This window comes from Aplidium turbinatum, chromosome 12 (genome assembly GCF_918807975.1).
Source record: "Aplidium turbinatum chromosome 12, kaAplTurb1.1, whole genome shotgun sequence".
Taxonomy (NCBI): Eukaryota; Metazoa; Chordata; class Ascidiacea; order Aplousobranchia; family Polyclinidae; genus Aplidium; species Aplidium turbinatum.
The window spans coordinates 6,657,583-6,668,938 of NC_137483.1; the positions used below are offsets into that span (position 1 = coordinate 6,657,583).

At 34.3% G+C, this 11,356-nt stretch overlaps 1 protein-coding gene across 1 annotated transcript; it reads left to right on the top strand.

The window, feature by feature from the left end:
* Positions 1-249: 249 nt before the first annotated feature.
* On the top strand, positions 250-10,904 carry LOC145781218 (uncharacterized). The gene is made up of 11 exons (XM_082592996.1): positions 250-262; positions 824-979; positions 1,112-1,200; positions 2,394-2,628; positions 4,015-4,067; positions 4,597-4,660; positions 5,071-5,117; positions 6,371-6,434; positions 6,807-6,847; positions 9,013-9,066; positions 9,311-10,904. The coding sequence occupies exons 1-11, from the start codon at positions 250-252 to the stop codon at positions 9,371-9,373; spliced, it is 879 nt and encodes a 292-aa protein (XP_082449122.1). The 3' UTR covers positions 9,374-10,904.
* Positions 10,905-11,356: the final 452 nt, after the last annotated feature.

The window sequence follows — 11,356 nt, forward strand, 5'->3', positions numbered from 1 at the left end:
TCTCCCATTCTAACAATGCAAAATTTTGCAACAATGAGTTGTTCATACATCGAAATGAAGATCTAGATCTGTCTTGTTCTGTTGACTATGGAAGTGAGTTGGGTGCGACATATCTGTGGAACGGTCCGAGTGGTTTTTCTGCTACAAATTCTACACTCAGCTTGGCACCATTAAGTAAATCGCATACTGGAAAATACATTTGTACAACAACTGATCGATTTGGAAGCTTTACTGGAGAAATATACTTAAATGTTGCTGGTACGTTCGTGTGTTCTTGTGAAATTTTGTGAATTATTGCTTAATAACCTTTATATGCTTGTTTTTAATAAACAAAGAAGTCTGTTCCAGAAATACTGTAGGACTTGTTATTTCACTTGTAAGTGTTATCTTGGCGTACCGTTAAACATAGCATGAAGCATAGTGTTATTGTAGCATAGTCGCCCTGGTTGGGCACAACGCACTTCTGCATTCGTTATGTTATAAGTGACAGTAATGTTATTGTAGCAGTATTATTTTTCGAACATAGAAAGTTTACGGTCTTCTGCTTTCTTGCTTAATTTTTGAGCAGTTTGAGAAACATCATCTTAAAATATTTTGAACGCCCTTACTAAAAATATAGGGGGCCACTAGAACAGTGGTTGTTAAACTAGAGAACACACCATATACTCTCGGTCTCATAAGCTCAAACGAAGTAACAGTTAATTTGCTGAAGCCCACAGAGCTTTTGCTGAAATGCGATAAATAAAGTAATCTGACATGAATTTGAATATCATGTAAAGATATTACAGATTATTTTGAATTATTATCTTATACTATTTTACAGATGAGCCTCCTCAAAGTGGTAGGAAAGCCTTTGTAAGTAGGAAAGCCTTTGCCGGGCTTTGTCTTTCTGACCAATGCAAACCATCCGAATCAATACTTTCCACTGTAACGTTTTTCTCTAATTTCGAAGTTACTGTTATAAATTTGACAGAAAAAGGTATTTTTTTTGGATTGCTGTAGGCCCAGTTTTTTCATTTAGTGAAGCAACAATTTTTTACCTTATGTTTATGTTATTCCACAAGATCATACTAAATATTTCTATTAAAGCCTAATAATCTCGTTATTGCAGGTCGAGAGAGTGAAAAGGATTCAATCATCGATCTGCGAAAAACTGCTGAATTTGAAAATAAACAAAAGTTTGGCTTTAAAAATAAAAGTGTGAGTACGGTAATATGTTGGTGTGAAAATTTACTTGTCAGTATTGTTCAGTTTCTGCGGGAAAACCTGGTGCGACTGAATCTTACAACTAGAATCTGAGCTTGTACCACAACCTTAATCGCTTATGTGTTGCCTTCAATAACGCATTTAGAATTATTCACAACTTTTCCAAACATTACGGCGTCCGTGAACATCAAGTCTTGTGTAACATAATAAAACCTGATACATTAATACAAAAATATGTTTTATCTTTTGTTGGAAGATGAAAATCGTCTTCAAACTTCATTCTTGTCTCCCGTGATTAGGTCTGACTGCAATTGTAAATCGAATTACCGTCTTCAATACAAAAAGACTATGCAATATGCGTGCTGTTACTTATCCTTGATGGTTGCCACGACGTAAAAATATCAACAGTCATCGTTTGATGATTTTAAAGTTTACTGGTTGGTTGTGTGAACAAAATGATTTTGTGACTTCATTTTAAATAGTTTTGTGCCGCTGTTGTTTATATACAACTGTACAGTGTTCTATGTCTTTTATTTCATTTATTTTTATGCGTGACTTGAATATGGATATTCGTTTGTAAAGCAAATACATAATAATATTCAGCTAGTTACATTAATTTGAAATTTCAGATAGAGATTAATAAATTCTTTTAGGTTTCATATTTTTAAAGTTCTTTTGTTAATGTGAAAGTGGTGTGGTAGGCGTACGAAATGTGCACGTAGCCTATTTGTTCACTTCGAGATATCGCTATAATATTAAAAAATGATTTCTTGATTTCTCCAAACTTAATTAGAACAAACGTTGGTCATCATTTGTATTTTGTTATCTTTGGATCCAGAATGCGTAGGCTCTGCTTGGGTGTTCAGTCAAAAGTGCTGCTGCCTGACGAAGCTTTAACTAATTTGGAGTTTTCGGGATTGTTAGTTATTTTAAGTCAATTCTTTTATTTATTAGGCTATACTTAATTTTATTAGGTTTGTAACTCAAAAGCAGAATAATAGTTGAGTGATTCAATCTACTATATTTCGTTTCTGGTACTTTTGTTGCATAAGCACAACTTGATTAAGCCTCAGATGAAAAAAAAATTGTTTAAGTTTTTTTTTTATGATTTACGGATAATTGCTTTAGAAAGTCACATATATTACACACATACTAATACACTACCAATAATTGTATCCCTTTTTTAGGTGACTTCTGTAGACAGCCGAACCTTTGTGCTTACTCTTGCTTCACCTGCTCTCCCAGGAAGACTATTTTCAATAGACTTCGATACTGCTTTGCTTGGGCCTGTGATAGCTCCTTTACCTTCACAACCAGTCAGCTTAGTCCTTATTATTGGTACCAACGTTGCTTCATTCATCAGTGGTTCGTTGGTGGCGGCTGTTGTTGCGGCGATGTGGGCAAGAAAAATAAACAAAAAAGGTGAAACTTCCAATAATAATCCAGTTCTTTGATATGGATGTAAAAGAATGTGTATTAATGCTAAAGTCATTTGTGAACTTGAAAACTTTGACTTGTCACAGTAAGCGTTGCTCGTTTTATTAAGACATACAGGACACTGAAATTAGTCTGATCTCAAAAATCACTCTACAATTTTTTTTAAGTACATAAAAATTAAACGGAGTTTTTAGTTTAACTCGTTTGATCTAAAGTCCCTTTGAAGCTGTTAAATTGCACTACTCAAACCATGATGAAAATCCTTATTAATCTTGACCATGAAACTGAGTAGTGAAAGCGAATGATCCACATTCAATAAGTTCTCGGTTTAAATCCTATCAAGAATACGACTCTGTGTCTTAGCGAAACACTAAATAGAGTGCATGAAGATGGACACGAATGTTTCTTCTGTTCCTTTTAATCCAAATCGTCTCCCATGAAGCATATCTTAACTTCGAAAAAAAAAACACTTAGTTCTCATAGTCCCTATCTGCATGCATTATAATCATTAAACCTATACTAAGTTTTTGTAAAGTTACAAATGACTTTTTATGCAAGTAAATGAGAAGTCCAACGAGATTCTCTTCGATTCGTAGATTCGGAGGTATGATAGACTTGTAGATTGTAGTCGCTTGCTCACAGACTTGACCTTTTGCAATGTTGTGAAGGTGGTGTTCAACATCAAATGGTCACAATTCACTTGACTCATGTGACGTTCACAACCATGGTTCCACAGCCGAATGTCAAATATAAGTTTCGTTGGCAGATAGTCTTTATGCGAGCATAATGTTTTAGTGTGCTGCGTCGGTTTTAATGCGCTTGAAGCTTTTGTATCTTGTGCGCTTTATTACAATTTATACAGAGTTTAATTACATACACAAACTTGGTTTCATACATTTTGGTTGTTGTTGACAAAGACACCATCAAGAAAGATGCTGGAACATTTTCTAAGTAGTTTCGTCAGTTCCGAAAAGTTGTTGTTTATGTTTATAACAATTTTGACAAACTAGTTTCGACCGATTATGACATCAATGCACCAACGTTGATTTTCTGATGGTAAACTATATTAATTTGGTTGTATCATTGTCTTTTAATCTTTGAACAAGTTTTCCTTTGACATCGCCAATTATAGAGATTTTTCATTGATTGTATTTTAATTAGAATCTAGCCTAGTTTGCCTTTGACATCGCCAATTATGGAGATTTTCATAGATTGTATTAATAGAACAAACTAGCCTAGTTTGCCTTTGACATCGCCGATTATGGAGATTTTTCATGGATACTATTTTAATTATAACCAACTAGTGTAAAACAAATTGCTATCATTATCTTGATCACACAGTGTTTCCGTAGTAATACTTGTACCTTTCAGGTCACGTTGAGGTTAATCCTGCAAGATTAGAACAGAGAAGAACAGATCCTGAGGTTGTTTTTAAACTTTATGCTATTGTAACGTTATTTAATAATTAATTATGGATTTTTTTGTCAATTACTGTATTTACTCCATAATACACGAGATGTCTCATACACAAGTAACAAAATAACTTTTTAAAGTAAGGTGCATAAATTATGTCAAACGCCCTTGAACTAGAAGTCACTGTCAAAATGAAGGACACTCAAACCAACATGAAAAACTATTGGGTTCTTTGTAACAAACGTATTCCATAAATTTAGTCGTTTGTTAGAAGTAAACTAAAGTTCTATTACTATCATGGCTTTTATCAGTTTTTTTTTCTTGCTATTTTACTTAGTTAAATTACTAGTTACTTTAGTTACTTTTCTACTAGTTACTTTACTGAAGATTACTTAGTTACTTTATTATCGAAATAAATTCTGTTTCTTTGTTAAGCTTTAAAATTTCAAACGTATATTTTTCTCATTATTTTCTCTATTGCAAAAAAAATGCTTTGTCTTCCGTCTATTTGTTATTCAAATCAAATCTTTTTTCTCACAGCCAAGCAGTTCCACTTCACAACACGACTTTCCAAATGTTGAACACAACTCTACTCTTGAAACAGGTATGAATCGCATTATTGAAAACGTTTCCCTTTTAACCGCCAACACGGGGTGATAAAGAATAGAGCTGCAAACGCTTGTACGATGGCGGCGACAAAATTATTGTTGTTCCGAGTGCATAACGAAGAAGAATCTCTAAGATTTTGTTTCGAAACTACATTGTTCTCTACTAAACTTCTTCGTCATGAAACGAAGAAAAAGAAATTTTGTTTCAAAACAAAACATTTTGAACTTTTTTTTGTTTCAAAGCTTTTCTTTTGTTGTAGGCTGAAGTGCTAGGTTATGTCTATTGTTAAAATAGGTCATTTTCTTCAAGACTGGACATGTTGTTGCATAACCACTTCACTGAGGCTGGCCAGAGTGATAATTAAGGTTCACACTTGTTGTTAATTGTGTATATTTTGATTTGTAGATAGTTTTGGTTATCTGCAAATGAACCCGCAGCATTCTTTTCCACACGTGAGTATAACTTTATTCAATTGTAGCCTACAATACAACGGATATTTTGAGCTTATTAGTTTTTATTGTGCAAAGTCAGCATAACATCATTTGTTAGTTAGTCATCAAGCCATACTTCTCTATCTCTAAAAGTATAATTGTTAAAAACGATAGTTTCGGAACCAAGACAGTAGATGGAGGACAAATACGTGCAATTAGGGTTATATTACCTTCATGTACCTTTAAAAGATGCCATTTTTACATAAGTCTTTATTTTGCTGATATTTGTTAACAGTTATTGAAATGCTCTTAAATGCATTCGCTTCCAAGTTCTTACTGGATGATTGCCATTTAAAATGGGTGGTGAAGGAATAGAAAGTTAAACTGGATTGAAAAGCCAAGGGTAGAAGAAAGGTAGAGAAGAATTGCCTCCAAGGCAAACAAACTGTTGAAACTGGGCCTCAAAGTTTTCGTATTTTTTCTTAAAACAGCGATATTTACATCAAATATCTTGACAAAACCTACTTGCACTCTTGTGATAGACTAATTTGCACCACAAGCCTGAACTACTGTATGCTTTAATTTGCGAGCCTTTTGAACACTGATGCCTAAACAATCTCGTTTAATTTTTTTTTGAGCATTGTCTATCAACTTTTTGAAACCGCCAATATATCACTTTGCTATGTAGTCCCGACCGGATAATAGGCCAACCGGCTTAATAAGCCCTATTTGGTCCGGAATTACTGAATGTATATGAGGTTGCAGAAAATACCCCCCCCCCCGCGCTTAAAAGGTCTACCCGCTTAATAAGTCTAAAATCGTCCGATCACGAGGTGGGCTTAACACGCGGAGATCACTGTACTTGTTATTGTTGTTTTAGGGACGGTACATTACGGGACGCGCAACTCCGTTGTTCCTTCAACATTAGAAGGGTCAATTGCCAATTTTTACATTTTTTTACGCTTTACTGCAGGCTTGCTTTCAACTACAAATCTTAAATTACTTTAAAACCAACTTAACTCTTCTTATATAACCCATAAAAAGTAAAATATTTTGTAAATTAGAAAAAAACGTAACCATATTTTGTAAATTAGAAAAAAACTTAACCCTTCTAGTGTTGCGGATAAGCCAAAAACGGATGAAGTTTCGCATCCCCATGATCTACAATCCCTATCGTTGTTTGTAATGTAAAATTAAGGAACGTAGGTAAAGGTAGCACTTTATTATCTGCCATATTTTTGCATTGAAATAAAACAGTTTTCTTCCTTTTATAGGCTAGTAGTTCCACTTCACAACACGATCTGCGGAATCTTGAAAACAATGAGCCTACCCGTAAAGGTAAGAAACGTTATGGAGAGCTTCTTGTGTAAAAGAAAACGCTTTGTTTGTGTATTTCTGCGGCAAATTAATCACAATATGCAAATGAAACCGACCAAGACCATAGTATGTATTATCATAGAAACAGTGCAGGCGCTTTGCTACACATTTACTCTTGTCAGGTATTTCAAAAATTCCTACAGACAGTGGATTAATGTATGACAAAACGGATGGGCATACACGTGATAATCCCATGAGTCACCATCGATATCAATTGAAAGCGTGTTTCCGTGTGAATATTAAATGTTGTATAAAGCAACAGGTGCTTTTGAAACATGTGATATTGTACACTTTTATAGTTAACTTGTCTTTATATTTAATTTTTGTTTGCAGATAGATTTGGTTATCTGCGGCCAATAGATTCTTCAGCACACGTGAGCAAAATTTTTTTACTAATACAATACAGCGGATATGAAAGATTTTTCTTCAACTGTTATTGCACACATTCATCAATGCGTCATTTATTTATTGATGTCTAGTCAGCTAATATTCTTTCCCTGCGTTAAAAAAACTTTACACAATCTGCTTTATACAAATTCTTTGTTTCTGCTGGTAATTTCCTACATTCTTTGTGCTACGAGCGGATGCCCAATGGTCGTGATTATGTTTCATAATTATAGTTTGCTACAAAAAATTCCATACTTCCATAAGTCTTTGGAAAAAGTTTTCCTTTAAGTGACAACTTTCTGAAAATGCTCTGTTTTGTCTTTGTTTGATAAACGTATCATGTACATCTTTGAGTTCATGATACTCTGCAAAATGTTCTTCCTCGTACCGTATCTACATTTGTTTGCTGTCTCTACATCAACACATGACAAAAGTTATCAAGCTTGTGACGTTGCAACCGTGGTTTTTTAACTTAAGATTTTGTAACTCAGCAAGAAATCAAGTTTTTTTTTACAACTTGTCATTGAACACCGCTGGAAACTTTATTCTGTCACATAGAAGACATAAACAAGGCCATAAGCTGAACAACGTTTTCTTGTGAGAACGAAAGATAAAGCTACTCAACGACTGCAACAACATTCCGTTTAGTAATTACTAAATGGAGCGGAAAGTTTGATGTGTGTCTTGGAGGATGAGACGAACGTTTGGCTCTTCATTAGCATCTTGGTGTAATCCAGGAAAACAAGAATCGGAACTATTCCACTTTTTTGGCGTGCATAAGGGTTTCAATGTGTAGGGGACAATGCAAGAAGAACTAATTTAATCAAAAACGAATGAAAGAACATATTACCTTGCTTCGTGCACGGTAATATGTTAATAACTACGAGATCTTTAGCCACTTTGTCCATCCACCGAGAACACAATGCATCTCACAGGCGCTTCGTAGCATAGTTAACGTTGAATTGCTCATGTTAAAGTTCTGGTGTAAGACGAAAGAAATGGCCAAGACAACACACACGCTTGCAAGCTCCGTTACAGGGGGTAACAGGGTTAATCATTGTCATGTGCAGTCTCCGATCAGAAGATTGACTGACAATTGCTTCCACAAGTCAGGTTCTTCCGGTACTCTTTTTGCTTCTCCGATGCTTGACAAGTCAGCCTACTATTCTACATCATCTCCCCAAGTTCGTCTCTTTCTTCTAATGCACCTTTTTCTTTCCACCATACTTTCAAACAACAGAGTTTCAGTGGGTAATTGTTGCCTAAAAAATTCAAATAGTCGGCTACCTTGAGGTATCTATTTAGATTCTTGCCGAGGGATTAATGGAAATATAAAATGCTTGAGTTCATATTTTTGTTTGGAATCAATATGAAAAATCTATTACCCTGTGAAGTTTTTATTTATCATTAAGCGTTTGTTTGTTTGTTTAAAATAAGGTTCCGGTTATAATATTACTTTTGTTTTTGATTATGTTTTAAATTTGGCTTGAGAAGCTTTTATTTTTTTGCCACTTACTAAGTTTTCTAATTGCTATAATATTATGATACCAGAAGATAAATGAAACCGAGTTGAAATAATTTTGTATAAAAATCGAATTTATTTGTTGTTAATTTTCTCATTGTTTAATTAATGTTACTCAACGTAATCATCATGTTGTCAATCATGGTTTATGACATAATAAAATTACTTTTTTCCCAAGCTTATGTTACATTCTGATTAGTGACTAGCTTGACAATGTGACAGCACATTTAAGCTACAAAATTCTAAGAAAGAATCCAGCAACTAAATCTATCTTTCAAAAGCTCTTGGGCCACAAAATCGAGTTTGGCGTAATTTCTGGAAACTATATGTTGTGATAGAAGACCTGTGATTTATAATCAAGTTGTATCTCGTTTGATCTTCTCACCACCTCAGGATTTTGTGTGTCAGGCGATTATGTTTTCAATAATTTCCGATTTCAAAAAGTTTACCTTTTCTTGCAATAGCGTTTCTATTAGATTGACTGTGCAGTGACGTTTTTTTATTAGGTTCATTTGCTCTGATGCAACACTTCCATGTCATAACTGTCTATTATATTTATATATATCGTGCTTTTACTTTTGTTTGTTAACTTGATGGCCAGCTCTAAAGTTGATAACGTTTATGTTACAGGCGTCACGAGGTTCACATGATTACGACGAAGTAGCTGAACCCGGCAGCGCAAAGGTAATGTTTTGACGAATAGTATTTTTGCATTATTAAAATTCGATGCCAATTGTTTAGTTTAGGGTTAAACTTTTGTGTTGCTTTCAATCGTAGCTTAGGCTTTGAATGCAAACTTTTTTGTTACACAGTAGAATATGACTGTAACATGTGAGCATAGCTATAATGTTTTCTCCGTATTGTTCTTTATTTTCTTTATTATAGCTGATACTTTAGATCTTAACATTTCTTATTTTAATTGTTTCAGAAATGCGGCACCGGCTACGTAAACGTGTTACCCATAGCAACCTCCCCTAAGTACAAGCACTGAGAAGCCCGTATCCTAAAAGTCTAAAAAGGATTGCTCACCGAAAACAAAAACTATTGTTTTAACTGGCGTTTCTGACTCTTTTACGAAACTATTGATCCAGTGTTGTCGTAAGGACAATTTTTATGTCGAATATCATTCGTACGCTGTATGAATATTTTGTTTTAATTTGCTTTGACTGCTATAACACAAGAGCTCCTTTGATCGGAGACTGATGTAAAATTAGTGAAAAACTTTGAAACGATTTGTGTCAAAAGTTTCTATTGCGATTTGGACTTCAGATATATTTTTGGCAATGACAAAAACAACTCTAATATAATATCGTTTGAAACTGCTATCTTTGAAAATACAGTAATTCTACTGAAGCCTTCCTTTCCAATCATTTATACAAAGTACACATTAAAGACATAGAATTTCTCTAATAACCGAGCTTTTTTGCCATGTTACGGCACTGGTTAAGCTTAGTCTGCACAAAGCAACCTACAAACACTAGGTGAAAAAATATCGAATGTTTTCCTATTGTTGAACCCTTGTTGTAACGTTTAAAAGCTTAAACAATACGCTAATAGAGTAATCCAAGTCGAGTGATGGTCGATTGCAAAAAAACACAGTTTTTATTTTCTTGCAAAAAAAAATTAAAAAAATGTATTAGATTTTCAAGTGTTTCGCGACCCTCGGAAAAGCGGCTCACAGCTTCCACAGGGTCGCGACCCCCAGATTGAACACCATTGCTTTAACACAGTATGAGCTACAATACTGCAACTATGTTTGAATCGTGTGTGTTGAAAAATGTTGCACGCTAGCACTGACAGCCTCATAGTTTGAATTGTATTTGTTTTGCTTCTAGATAGCTGATGTTTTTTTGTTGTTGTAAAATTGACGAATTGTTATGGGCTTCTAGTCAAGAATAGAAATTAATGAAAAGTAAAGCTTTGTACGTATCGCATCTATGGTTTAATTGAAAAACTGTAGATGCAGTGTTTTTCCAATAATAGTTTCCATGCCTGTTATTAATTATTATATACAAACAAATATTTTTTTCGTTTCCACCCCATTTGTTTTAATCCCACTTGGTAATGATAATTATGCAATACAGTACAAGCAAAGAACACAAACGGTTTCTCAACAACACAAGAGCTCCATCTACCGGTATTTCTGTCTACTTTTCATTTCAACTGATACGAAAATTATTAAAACTTTTGAAAAGATTTGTTTCAAAAAATTTTGTTTCCTTTTTGTTTTCAAATATACTCGTGATATAATTGTAAAATAATTTTTATACTGTAGAGTAGCAATTAAACTTGTGGTCATTGGAACTAACTCTACTTCAAGTCTTTGCAACACCAATCAAATGCTGGTTTAGGTTCAGGTGTACTCCAACTGCGAAATTTGTTATTTGTGATTTTCAAGGTTTTTCATTCACTTTGCTTTTCAATCATTTAATTACCAATCCCATGTTTATCATTGAAGTTTGTGCAGTATTATGTTGTTTTAATTGGCTAATTATCAAAAAATAAACTTTACACATTTCAAACGCGTTATTCCTTTGAGGAAAAATAAATTCTTCTGATAGGTATAATTCTCGATTGAACGCTTCTATTTGGCTTTACTGTGATACTACAGAAGAGAGCACACCGTGTCAAAAAGACTGTTATTGCGTAGGAATGATGCGCCGACAGAAGATAAGGTTGTGATTATACTAGGTCTTCGTCACTAATGAGAGTAAGATGGCCAATTGTTTCTCTAGGCCGCTTTTTAGCGGTGCTTTTTCAAGCCTGGAGTCGCACTGGATTCGCATTATTGAAAACGATCGAACTGCACCGGCACTGATACTGATAGCCTCACAATGTGCGTTGTCTATCTATGCCGTGCTAGGCAGATGAATTGTTTTCTAGAGACAAATTGCTAGCAGTCCACATTAATATCGACATTAACCACTTGCTTGAATAACTAGTTTATTTTCCAATGGTGGCTGTTCTATTCTAG